This window comes from Dama dama, chromosome 24 (assembly GCF_033118175.1).
Source record: "Dama dama isolate Ldn47 chromosome 24, ASM3311817v1, whole genome shotgun sequence".
Lineage (NCBI taxonomy): Eukaryota > Metazoa > Chordata > Mammalia > Artiodactyla > Cervidae > Dama > Dama dama.
In genome coordinates this window covers 50,531,023-50,544,714 of record NC_083704.1, presented here as the reverse complement: position 1 = coordinate 50,544,714, position 13,692 = coordinate 50,531,023, and the positions used below count along the sequence as shown (strand labels likewise).

Below are 13,692 nucleotides of genomic sequence, written 5' to 3'. Positions count from 1 at the left end.
GGTTTGGGATGCACTGGAACCTCTGGAGAGGGGCGAGGTTGGTGTATAGATAATGAACAACATATATATTGCCAAAACCCTTCAGGTGATTCTGATATACACACATTCCTTAGCTGTCCCCAAGAGCCAGGTTCCTACCTGTCTGCCTCTTGGAGAATCACAGGTAAAATGGAATGAACACTGTCTTCAACAATATCCTTGCAGATGTCTGAGAAGCCCTTGACTTTTCTTACTGACATTTAAGCCCCAGAAGGCAGTAGGTGAGATGACAGCAGAAGCTGCTATTTTGGACTAATTATTAGTGACAGGAAGGATTGGTTGGGGAAATAGAAGTGACAAGAATCTTGGGAGAAAACAACTGTGCTAGCTTAGCATTCACAACAGCTGTTGGTTTTAATGAGTTTGAGAATGATTTGGGCAGAATTCCAGACTCCTAAATCCTTGACCTGTAACCTGGCACTGCACTGAGTGACCAGGATGCTTTGTGGAGGGGGCGCTCTCTCTGCATCATGCTGCTGCTTTCGTGGGCTTTGAACCACAAATCCGAGTGAGAACACATGAGCACAACACCTGTGACCAAGGCCAAATGGTCCTTGGTCCCATACCTTGATTTGGACTCTTGGAGTCTCCCCAGTCCAGAGGTAGAGGAAAACAAAGGAAGACGAGTTGCAGGGAGGGATAATAAGGGAAAAGGAGCTTTTCTCTAAGGTCTAGAGAGGCAGTCCTAGGTCAGGCCTTCAAGCTTTGCCCTCCAGAGCTTTTCCCCAGTCTAACTGTCTTTAGGGTCTGGGCAAGGAGCACCACTGGAGGTCTTCTCTTAGAAAGAATCTCTTATCAGACACACACTTGCAGGATTACCTCCCCATCCAGCCCCTACTATTTTACTTTGTTTCACTTAGCAGCAATTCTGCCAAGTAGGTCCTGTTAACACCATCCTATTTTACAAGTAAGGAAAAGGAGGTTTCGAAGAATTTCAGCTCCTTCAGAGAAGACAGATTCTAAAATGAGGTGTGCCAAGTTCCCAGTTCTTAACCTTATCTTGTATCCACTGCATTCTGCTAACCTGCCTACCCAGTCATCTCTATTTTTCATGAAGTGATGCCATCTGTCCAAACTGTCACAAAGTATGGGGAAAAAGGAGAGAATTCTACTCAGAGTTGCTAGGAATAGCAAGTGTCACATCACTATTTTAAGATGTAGTCTTTTCCCTGCTAGGTAATCTCTGAAGCAGGCAGTTATTTAAAATACCATTGGCTTCGATCTTTGCATGGTTTTCATCTAGAATCAAGTGGCAGAACCTAGGAATAATATATTATAAACCTGATCATCCACCCATGGAAGGCCTTAAATATGACACCATTTTATGGCCCCACAAGTGGAGACTGTAATAATAAAGACCAGAAAATTTTTCATTTCTCCCTTTCTTCCTGTTTTATCATTGAGCTTCAGTGTAAAAGAGACAAGGGAACTGAGCATAGGGAAAGTAAAACTTCAGCTGATTGATAGCAGGCCAGTTTGAAAAAATAGGAAAGTATTTGAAATGGAGTTAGTAATGAAGGAAAGGACTTTAACTCTGACAAATTCTAGTATATCCCATGCTGACCTCTTTCGATTTCCAAAATTTGTGAAAAGAAATGAAGAGGGGTGGGTGACTGATATCGGTTAAAAGTCTATTCTATACTGGATGCTGAGTTGGGCACAGTTGCTTCATTGTGCCTTCACAACATCTACATTTCTATGGAGGGAGAAATAGGTGTAAATCAAGTAAACAAACAAATCATAATGATAGCTGCAAAATGTACCAGGCACCATGGAGGGGACAAATGGAAAGATCCAAAGGAGGGGAACTGGGGTCAGAGGGAGTTAGCTGTGCAAAGTGGAGGAGAACATTCTAGGCAGTGGAAAAGCTGGCGGCATAGACGCTCAAGCTGGAAGGAGTTTGTCGTGTTTCCATATCTTCCAGGATATCCAGCTGTGATATGAGTTTGCAGTATAGCCTAAGTGCAGTGGAAAGACATTGGGGGGTTCTAACCCAGGGAGTTGCACAATCCCATGATGTCTCATGACCATAAATATTGCCACCCCAATTTGTGGAACAATTAGCTTTTCCTTTCCATGAGCATATTTTCTGATGTTTTGCATAATTTATCAGCCTTATACACATGAGTTTCTTTTTGTTTATGGTATTGAATCTGTAAGTCTTCTTGGAAGAGTGGGCACACTTGTAAGCAAATAACTGTCACCACCTTCTCTCTCTGGGTCTGAGGGCAAGAGAGGCAGAGAGGAATCTCCCAGCCACAGAAATCCATGATGAGTTTGTTTCAGGAGTCAGCCGAAGGTGACTTTTATGCCATTGCCAGTCAACAAGTGGTTGAGTGCTGACTCTTTGCCAACCAATGTGCTGGATTCTATGAATTCAGATAGAAATGAGACAGGAGTCATGTCTGTCTGTCCACTCCATCCCTGCGTCTTTTAAGTTCACTCCTTCAAAGGCTCCATGATTAGATGTCGCCCTAGAAACTCAGGGTTTACATTGAAGCCCATTTTTCTCAGGATTCTTGATGTCTTGTTTCTCCATGTTGAGAAACTTACTCCTCATGAGACTTTTCTGGATCTGATAATGGATATCCAGTATCTAGTACTCACTAAATCAGCAAAGAAGGAGCATGTAAATGAATGAACCTCTCTCTCAATTTGGCAAACACTTAAGTTGAAAGTACCCATCTTGGTTGTCCACAGAACATAATCTGTTCTTAAGAAATTTATAGTGCAGAATACGAGAGTATATAAAAACAGCAGTTTTTAAACTGAAATCTAGAGGTTCCCAGAGAACCTGAGTTTGGACTTCGATGGAGGAGATGCCCCAAACCTCATAAATCTTATCTGAAATGTGAATGTTGATCTTTGGGGCATTTTTTGTGGAGAGAAAGTCCATAGCCCTTGCCAAATTCTTGGTGGATCTTATGACTGCAAAGGTTAATAGAAGGTTTCATTGTTATACCGCTAGTGTTATTCTGATTGTGTTAGGAATTGTCAATCTCATTATCCTTAGCTTGTCAAAACCCTTTTGTAGGAAATAATCCTCTTCTTCACTTATGAAAGTCAGTTTCCTCTTCAGCCAAATCTCTGGGTACAGTTAGGGAGGCATCCATGAATAGGGGTTTTGGCTCTCCTGGGCTCACCTTGTTTGGTTTAATGTAATAATCATCTGAAACATAAGTGGAATGCAACCCTAGCTGACTGGAACTCATTGCTTCTGACTTGTCTTTTCATTTATTAACTCATTTGCCATTGATCACAGTAAATGAATGAATGGGTAATCCATGTGTAGGTGGAAAAAGCACAGTTCAGAGGGTTTCACTAACTTAGTCAAGATTGCCAAGATAGTAAGTATGGATTTTGGACTCACCTGGAACCAAATTCTCCTGATTCGCAACCCATTTTAAGGGTACTCAGTATTTGTTTTAATCAAATATATTAAGCCACATAGACATGGAAATGAATGTCATGAAGAAAGTCTCATTGACCCCTGGAAGCAAGAGGCGTATCATACTATACAGAGCTTCCTGGGGAAGCACCAATATAAAATGAGTGACCAGAGAGAGAGGGGGGAACTGGTGGGCTAAAGTCTTTACTGTGATTTTCTTGGGAAGAAAGAGGCAAAACAAGATAAGCAAGCTTAAAATTGAATAATTTCAGTTGGCTCCGGAAGTGTAGTGGCTACCCTTAGTTGTCTGGTACCTGCCTGGCCCTGGAGTGATTAGGGCAGGTGGATACTGGCCCAAGGTATGCACACCTGATAAAAAGAGAGAACTGAGCTCAATGGGGTTTGGGTTGGTTGGTTTGCATATCAAAGGTATACTTGAAGGCAAATTGTTTACTGTTTCCAAAATTGGCTAACCCTGGCATGGACAGTTTCTCCAGAACTATAAGGCCCCAGATATCAGAGCATCAAAAATACCCTGTGAATGAAGTTAATGATGCTGGATAATCTAATGAATTGTATCACCCACCTTTGAGGATGTTTGTAGCTTGACTTCCTACTGCTCAATGAAGTGGTGTGTAATCTCTTTTCCAGTGTGCTAAACTAGGTTACAGTCTCTAGGTAACCCTGAGACAGCCATCTCTTTCACTTGGCAAATAAAACTGGATTTCCATCCCTGGCCAGAAGATTACAAATGGCAGTTTTTTCTGAATTAGGATATTTTCAATACCTCACATGAGATATGAGGCACTGTGCTTGAGAGGAAGGTGATTTTACAGACTCTTAGAGCATACCCAAAATGACAGTCTGTTTTTCAAAATGATCTATGATATTCATTTGTTGAAATTTTATTACTTTTGTAATTTAATTCAATTTATCCCATTTTATTGCTGCTCAGGGCACTACTGCCTTATTTGCCTCTCTTGTCCTTCTGGATAAGGATGTTTCTTATTTTATTATAAGCATGATGGCTTCTAGATTAAAGCAGCCTGCTCAATAAAACTGTTTTCATTGGCATCAACCATCTCTGAGCCCACCTCTACTCTTGTAGAATTTTCATGCAAACAAATATTGGCAGTGATTTATGAGGCATTTTTGTGGTTAATCAAGTTCCAGCTCTCATTTTCTGCTTAGAGATTAAATATTTTATTCAGAAATGCTTCCCTGCATCAGAAATCATAGAAAAGAGCAAATTACAATAGAAGTTGGTTGTGATTATTTTTTTTGAGGATACAGACTAAGAATATAGTAATATCAAATTGACTTTAAAAGACAAAGACGTCAGATGACTTCTTTCTGAAGCCAAAGTTGTGTACTATTTTTAAGAAATCCTGGGGATATTTTAGGGGATAGTTGAGTTGGTCTATGAGTCAAAAGGGATAGGAGTAGGTGAGAAGGTGAGTCCACATGCTTGTTTGCAGAGGCTGCTGCTTCAGTTCAGTTCAGTTCAGTCGCTCAGTCGTGTCCGACTCTTTGCGACCCCGTGAATCGCAGCACGCCAGGCCTCCCTGTCCATCACCAACTCCCGGAGTTTACTCAAACTCGTGTCCATCGAGTAAAAGGTCGCCTTCCTTTCTGAAAATAAGAGTAAAGACTGTATATTTGAAGGCTCCTCAGTGCCCTGTGCAGCCCTTTCCTCTGTATTTGGATGTGGTAGTGGGGCTATTGTAGTTTCAAGAAGCAATGCTTTGTGTATGAACACCCAGCTCAGCAGCTATAGACATCTTAGTACAGGTCTGCTTTCCCTTGAGAAAAGAAGAAACTGTAGTTGACTGATCCTGCTTGCCCAGTCTGATTGGTGTCTGATGTTCCTGTTTGTAGGATTGACACAGACTTCTTTAAAAATACCATCTTGATCCAGCTTCTCAGTTTTTTTGTTTTTTTTTTTAAAACCATCCAATGGATTGTAAACTCCTTGAAGTTTAGCCTCAGTCCTTGGCAGTATGTAGAAACACCTTCATTGGAAACGACTTCGAAGATTTCTTAATTCCCATTCCGGCTTTTTGTTCAGGCCTTATCTTTTTGGTATCTTTCTGAAGTGTTGGACTCCAGTCACTTGTTTCAGACTCACCATGGGTGCTTCTAAAAAACACAGTTCCCTGGGCCAACTTAATCTGAGTTTTTGAAGAGCAGGTGCTGGGGATTGGTGATTCGAATGCCCAGTGAAGTCTGAAAACTTTCACCCCCGTGGCCAGGCCACTGCCATTTCTCACTTTCAGTGTTTTGGTGGCCCCCTACTTAGTGGCTCTGCTTCTCTTATCTCCCTGTGGCCGTGGTTCTCAAACTTCGATGCACATTAAAATGTTCACAGGGAGATTAAAAGTTGGGCCTTGCCTCCAGAGGTTCTGATTTGATTGTCTGGAATGGGCCCTGTGTGTTCAAAATTGTAAGAACATCACGGGAAATTGGAATGGACAACCAGAATGAGTACAACTCTCCAAGGCCTGTTGACACTGCAGAATGATCCTTTCACAGGATGTGTCAATTCTTGTCAGGCTTCTACTCAGTTCCTCCTGTGGCTTCTGTTCTTGCTACAGAAAAAACCTAGCCTCTTAACAGAGGCTGCAACGCCCACATGATTAGGCACCTGTTGTCTGTCCAAGTTCATTCCCTACACTCTCTCCTACTGGACTTCACTTCATCCACACTGGTCTTGTCAATATTCCTTGAGTAGCCCTATCTCAAGACTTTGTACCTTCAGCTACCTTCACCTGGAACAATCTTCCCCAATAGCCATATGTCTTGCTCCCCTACCTCCACCCACATTTTGTCCAGATCTCTGCTCAAGTATCACCTTATCAGAGAGGCCTTCCCTTCCTCCCTTTCTAAAATAGCAGCCGTCGTCACTGTCCATTGTCTAATTATTTCTTCTTTTATTTCTTCATAAGCTTTTAATTTGACAATTACCTAAATGTTGCATATGAATCTGCCATTTATCATCTGTTTTACTCTCATGAGAATGTATGCTCCCTGAGGACAGAGAGTTTTTTTTTTCTCTTCATCCATTGTATCCCCAATACCAAGAATGGGCCCTGGCACATAATTGGTACTCAGAAGTTACTTGTGACAGATGGATGATGGATTCTTGGACTGTCTCAAAAGCCAGGGCTTCAACAATGAAGTGAGTTGTGAGGGCAGCAACAGCCTGTTTGCTGGCTGTGCAATTGCCCCATTATGGCTCTACTGGCAGCCAGTTTCCCTCCCGTCTTTTAATGTCTGTAGAAAGGAAATAATTTGATTCATTATCTTCACAAGGGGACTTCCCTGATAGCTCAGTTGGTAAAAGTCCACCTGCAATGAAGGAGACCCCAGTTCGATTCCTGGGTTGGGAAGACCCCGGTAGAGAAGGGATAGGCTACCCACTCCAGTATTCTTGGGCTTCCCTGGTGGCTCAGTTGGTAAAGAATCTGCCTGCGGTGCAGGAGACCTGGGTTCGATCCCTGGGTTGGAAAGATCCCCTGGAGAAGGAAAAGGCTACCTACTCCAGTATTCTGGCCTGAAGAATTCCATGTCCTGAATAGTCCATGGGGTCGCAAAGAGTTGGACACAACTGAGCGACTTTCATATTCAACAACATCTTCACAAACTCAAGCTACCCTATGTTCACCAAAGGTAGAGAGGAATGGCACCCCTCTATGTTTTTGGAGAGAATTGCATCTATATGAGCAAGAAGCAACAGTCTGTTTTGGAAAAACTGGACTGAGTTCTTTATGTCATCTGGGAAACTTTATACTAAGTAGATTAAGTGACTTTGAACTTGGAAATATCCACATCCTAGCAGTTTATTGAGCTTTATTGGATTTGTAGAACATTTAAAGACCATCCACACTCAACTGGGAGATCAAAATGAACTAACAGGTTGATGCAGACCTCTCCCCTTCTGCCTTTTTGCAGCAGTACTGAAAGTGATGCCCTCATGCCTGTGGATGATGAACACAAAGACCTGGCTTTCTGGTGTGTTTTGCTGTGTCCTGATAACTTCCCTGGTCTGATCTTTGCCATGGACCCTCCCCATTGCCATCCGTGCTGTGAACCTGACCTTCAGAACTATCCCTATCGCCTCTGCTAAGGAGCCTTGCCATATATTGTAAAAGTAGTTGGCCTCAAGGCAGACTTGTTAAAGTTTATTTGATGGAGCTTCTTAAGAAATAAATCCCCAATTATTGGAAATAAAATCCATCAGGTTACAGAATCTGCTAGAGGCAGAAATTAGCAATTTGACTGTTACTCACAGAGGTTTTGCATTCATTTCATTGAGCAATGGAAGTAAGGCAGCCCACTCTGCAAGATGCAAGGACAGAACTTAATTTCCACATATCATCTCTTCTCCTTTTTGATTTTCACTGGTAAATTTACTCTTCCTATGTCCTTGAAGAATGGTTCAGGAAGTAGCAGTGTCATTACTTTATTTTCATTTAAAATGATCTTCAATTATTAAAGCTATGTTTATTCATTTGTAAAAACATTCAGAGGATATAGAAGTTTACAGAGTAAAACGTGTAAGTCCCCTTTTAGAAAAAAAACAGGATTCTGTGCTACACAATATTCCACAACTTGCTTTCCCCCTTGCTAATTTATAATGGATATATTTCTCATGAGTACATAGCTGTATGATATTCCACTACATGAATGTCCCAAGACTTTAGACAATTGGCTATCAAAAGAAACTAGGGATTTAGCAGGTTTTAATCATTACAAATGATCAGTCTTGGGTGTTCATTGGAAGGACTGATGCTGAAGCTGTAACTCCAATACTTTGGCCACCTCATACAAAGAGTTGACTCATTGGAAAAGACCCTGATGCTGGGAGGGATTGGGGGCAGGAGGAGAAGGGAACGACAGAGGATGAGATAGCTGGGTGGCATCACCGACTCGATGGACATGAGTTTGAGTAAACTCTGGGAGTTGGTGATGGACAGGGAGGCCTGGTGTGCTGCGATTCATGGGGTCACAAAGAGTTAGACACGACTGAGTGACTGAACTGAACGTCATTCAGAAGTGAACTGAGCTGAATCATTATAAATAATAAAGGTGAATATCTTTAGCCTTTTACAATTTTGTGTATTTATGAAAATGTCTAAAACCAAGTCATAGGACTTTAAGAAGACATGCATTGTACAACTCTTCATACTCCTGTGACTTCGTGTCATCTCTGTTATCTGCATGGCCCCCACAGGCATTTTATTTGTTATCCTGACTATAAGATAAATTCCTAAAAGTAGGATTACTCAGTCTGAAAAAACTACAAATATAAAATGCTATTGTTACACTGCGCTCCAAAATATTTATTTTGGAATAAAGTCCCTTTATGTTGTTGCCAGTTGAAAGGCATTATTGTGAGAAATCCAGGGCATGAACCCAGTATTGTTTGATTATGTTTATTTTATAGGCAAAGAGACAACGAGTCATTTCCATGCCATTTCTAGCTCAAATAAGGGGGCCAGTACACTGGAAGCCAAAGACTGCATGTAAATGGAAATATTTAACATGATCCTGATTTTTCTTTCTTAAGCAATCAAATGCAAACCAACCAAACAAGTATAATGCTATAGATCTCTGCACACACCTGAGCCAAGGGATGGTGCTGACTAGAGAAGCTGTGGTAGTGTCGGCAGGAGAGACAACAGTGCTGGTGAGGGGTTCATGGTGCTGGTTTTTACGGTTGTGGTTGTAGCTCAATTATTGTTGCACAGTCATGTCTGGTCTGAAGTTTGATGCAGTCCTACTGGTTTTCCAGATATGCTGCGATCTTTTGAAATCAGGAACTATAGCCATTTTTCTAATGGTTCACAGTGTTGTTTGGGGTTTTAACTATGCCCCCAGGAGAGAACTTAGTTTATCCTCTGGTTCTGCACCTGGATGGCAGAGGAGGTTTGGCACCTGCAAGTGCCTTTGCTCACCACAAATAGGCTGTTTTGTGTCAGGTCTTTGCCTTTTGCCTGCAAAGATAGACTCATAGCTTCATTCTCTAGAGCTCTCTCTTGTGCTTTCTGCTTTGTTAAAAACTTGCTTTCTGCAGTTTTTTTTTTTAATCAGTCTGAAGCTTCCTTTTAAATAACTTGAATTACAAATGAAAGCTGAATATTTATTAAAAAAAAAAAGAAAAGCCTGGGACTGGTTCGGCTCCTGTGGGGGCTAGTTCTAGGTCTTGCAGCTGGCTGGGTTGACAGAACCAGCATCTCCAGGAAATTAAGAGGAGACCTCAGTGTTATCCTGAGGTCTTGGAAGACCTCTCTTATTATATCAGGACTTGATGAAACTGAGCAAGTTTACCTCACTTTACTTAATTGAGTCTCAATTTTCCCCCAAATCAGTCATCTTCAGCTAAAGCCACCAGTGGCCAGGCAGGAAAAGTGAGGAGGGGACAGCTCTGTGTAGAAAGGTCAGTGGTAACCAGTTAGGGCATATGAGGTTGCATCTTCTTTTTTTTTTCCCCCAAAGACTCAGAATCTCCCAATTAAAAAAAAGAAAAGTATCCATCCTCCCTGTGTGATTCCATTGGGAATGGTGTCCAAAAGAGCTAAGAAAACGGGAGAGGCAAAGGCATGTGTGTCTGCTCATGCCCTGGAAGCCCCCTTGCAGGTGCTGTGATGGATGAAATGACTGCCTCACTGAACACAGATGAGGACAGACTAAGGCAGCACAGTGATAATGTGTGTGTAAGCATCTCTTTAAGCTGGAAAAAAACCATCCCATAAGAACTAGTCAAGTTATGTCTCAGACAAGAGGGTACTCATAGCTAAAACAGAGTCTTCCTTTTCACAGTCAGCTATGAGTATTTACGTTTTTATCCAGTCATGTACTGAGTTGTAACGTTCCAAGTTGTGTGCCCCATCAAAGCAGAACCACCCTTATTCCTTGTCAGCTGGACAGTCTAGTGGAGCTCAACCTCACAGATGTAAGCGCGCGAGATACTAGTTCACTATAGTCGAAGTGAAGGCTCTGAAGGAACGGTAGGGATTCCTGACCCAGACTGACTGAGCGGAAGGGGCATCACCTGGAAAGATTTGGGGGCCACATATGGAACATAATTCATTTAACACCATGTCTGAATTTTACTCAGTCACAAACCATTGTTCAAGGACTGACTTGACCTGCTGGGAGAGTTTTGTTTGGACTGCGTGGTGCTGATCCACATACCATTTAAAGTTTAAACTGCGTGCTGGGCTCAGTCGCTTCAGTTGTGTCAGACTCTTTGCAACCTATGGACTGTAACCCGCCAGGCTCCTCTGTTCATGGGATTCTCCAGGCAAAAATACTGGAGTGGGTTGCTGTGCCCTCCTCCAGGGGATCTTCCCAACTCAGGAATCGAACCGATATCTTCGGCATGCTCCTGCATTGCAGGCTGGTTCTTTACCGACTGAGCCACCTGGGAAGCCCAAAGTTTAAACTAGAGGATTTTAAACCTTTTTATTTCTTGGTTTTCTTCCATCTAACCCTCATGTACAACTTTGGGAAGTGGGTTGCGCTTTTTTTTCAAAGAATTCTGGCCTTATGAGAGATTTGAGAAGGCAGTAGAAAATGAGAGATTCAAGGTTTTACATGTGTTCTTGACTCTTTAGGAGCCAAACTTTAGGAAGGCTAGAGAGGGTTTCCTTTGGTCTCCTGGCTACAGGCTGTGCCTCTCATTCCAATTAATTACCACAACAGATGGTAAGAGTGTCTGCAGCCTGTCCTCACCACTGAGGGAGGGGGGGCAAGCCGAGGGTCTTTCAGTGATGTTTCTATTCCCAAGAAGAGCACACTTTGTACTTCCTGTACAGATGAGGAAAATGGTTGCCGATTTGGTCCAGACCTGGATGATCTCTGTCCATATGTGCGTAGCAAACCCAGGCCTACAATGCTGCCAGTCTTCTGTTTCAAGTTATTCTCCTCTGTTGCAAGTTGCACACCGAAAAACAACCACCACCAGTGCCATATGGTTTAAAAGATCAAAGACCCAGTTCTGAATATATTTCTAGCTGACTGTACTTCAAATGTCTTAAACATGTTTCTACAGATTGGGGGCTTGGAGCATTAAAGAGGTAAACCACATGTGTGTGAGCTGTGCTTGTGGTCTGGGCAGGAGGGTGAAAAGTGAAAACCACTGATCTGTGCGTTCCTCTTCCTCTTAGGTTCGCATCTTCACGTACCTCATTGGACGAGAGGCTGCTTTTGCAGACAATCTCAAGTGGATGGCCTGTGCCAACAAAGGTAGGTCCCCTGATGAGTTCAGTTCTGAATAACTTCTCTGTGGATGTGCAGAAATAGAGATAGTCATGAGGAAGTGGAGAATTCTACCAGAAGGCTGTGAATTCTTAGATAAGGTCTGGATGTTTCTAAATGATTATGATCGATTTGGAACAGATTTCTCCAAAAATGTATGTAAAACGTTGAGGTTATAGTAAAGTGGAATGGTTAAGCCTTTCCACTCTATTCCTTAGTAGCTGAGTGACTTTGGGAGAATTACTATGGCAGAACCATTTACTGTGCACCAAATATCAATGTGCTCACCATTCCCAGCCACCTTGCACTAGTTCAATAGGCCAGTAGGCTTTAAGCAAATCCAACCTGGGTCATTTATGAGCTAAAACACATATGGGCTGATGTGGTGGTGTCTACACTCTCTTCTGCTCTTGTGAACTCTGAAGTGACATAACAGGATAGATGAGATAGTGAGGGGGCTGTGCTTTTGATTTTCTTTTTCTTCTTGGTTTATTTCTATATCCCATGGCATTTTTCTTGTCTGTACATAGACTTTCTCTGCTAGGGCATGTGCCTATCAAAAATAGCTATCTCATGCCTGCTGCTAAGTCATATCAGTCATGTCCAACTCTTAGTGACCCCATGGACTGTAGCCTACCAGGCCCCTCTGTCCATGGGATTTCCCAGGCAAGAGTACTGGAGTGGGTTGCCATTGCCTTCTCCCATCCCATGCCTAGCATACTCATTTGTTCATATAACACCTGTGTGAAAAAATGAGCTTATATCTCCTCCATTTGAGATTGATTCAGTTCAGTTCATTTGCTCAGTAGTGTCTGACTCTTTGTGACCCCACGAACTCCAGCTAGCCAGGCTTCCTTGTCCATTACCAACACCCAGAGCTTGCTCAAACTCATGTCCATCGAATTGCTGATGCCATCCCACCATCTCATCCTTTGTCGTCCCCTTCTCCTCCTGCCTTCAGTCTTTCCCAGCATCAGGGTTTTTCCAGTGAGTCAGTTCTTCTCATCAGCTGGCCAACGTATTGAAGTTTCAGCTTCAGCATCAGTCCTTCCAATGAATATTCAGGACTGATTTCCTTTAGGATTGATTGGTTTGATTTCCTTGCAGTCTGAGGGACTCTTAAGAGTCTTCTCCAACACCACAGTTCAAAAGCATCAATTCTTCAGTGCTCAGCTTTCTTGATACTCTCACATCCATACATGTCTACTGGATAAACCATAGCCTTGACTAAGATGGACCTTTGTTGTCTCTGCTTTTTAATAAGCTGTCTAGGTTGGTCATAACTTTTCTTCCAAGGAGCAAGCGTCTTTTAATTTCATGGTTGCTGTCACCATCTGGAGTGATTTTGGAGCTCAAAAAAATAAAGTCTCTCACTTTTTCCATTGTTTCCCCATCTATTTGCCATGAAGTGATCAGACCAGATGCCATGATCTTAGTTTTCTGAATGTTGAGCTTTAAGCCCTTTTTGACTCTCCTCTTTCACTTTCATCAAGTGGCTCTTTAGTTCTTCTTTGTTGTCTGCCATAAGGGTGGTATCATCTGCATATCTGATGTTATTGGTATTTCTCCCAGCAATCTTGACTCCAGCTTGTGCTTCATCCAGCCCCGCATTTTGCATGATGTACTCTGCATATAAGTTAAATAAGCAGGGTGACAATATATAGCCTTGACATACTCCTTTCCTGATTTGGAACTAGTCTGTTGTTCCATGTCTGGTTCTAACTTGCTTCTGGACCTGCTTATAGATTTCTCAGGAGGCAGGTCAGGTGGTCTGGTATTCCTATCTCTTTAAGAATTATCTGCAGTTTGTTGTGATCCATGCAGTCAAAGGCTTTGGCATAGTCAATAAAGCAGAAGTAGATGTCTTTCCTGGAACTCTCTTGCTTTTTCAATGATCCAATGGATGTTGGCAATTTGATCTCTGGTTCCTCTGCCTTTTCTATATCCAGCTTGAACATCTGGAAGTTCACAGTTCATGTACTGTTGAAGCCTGGCTTGGAGAA

At 42.4% G+C, this 13,692-nt stretch overlaps 1 protein-coding gene across 1 annotated transcript in view; it reads left to right on the top strand.

The window, feature by feature from the left end:
- Positions 1-13,692, top strand: part of CACNA2D3 (calcium voltage-gated channel auxiliary subunit alpha2delta 3) — an 839,655-nt gene that overhangs the window by 555,926 nt on the left and 270,037 nt on the right. The window contains exon 12 of the mRNA XM_061129193.1: positions 11,599-11,677. Within this exon, the coding sequence (XP_060985176.1) occupies positions 11,599-11,677 (79 nt within the window). The remainder of the gene's footprint in view (positions 1-11,598; positions 11,678-13,692) is intronic.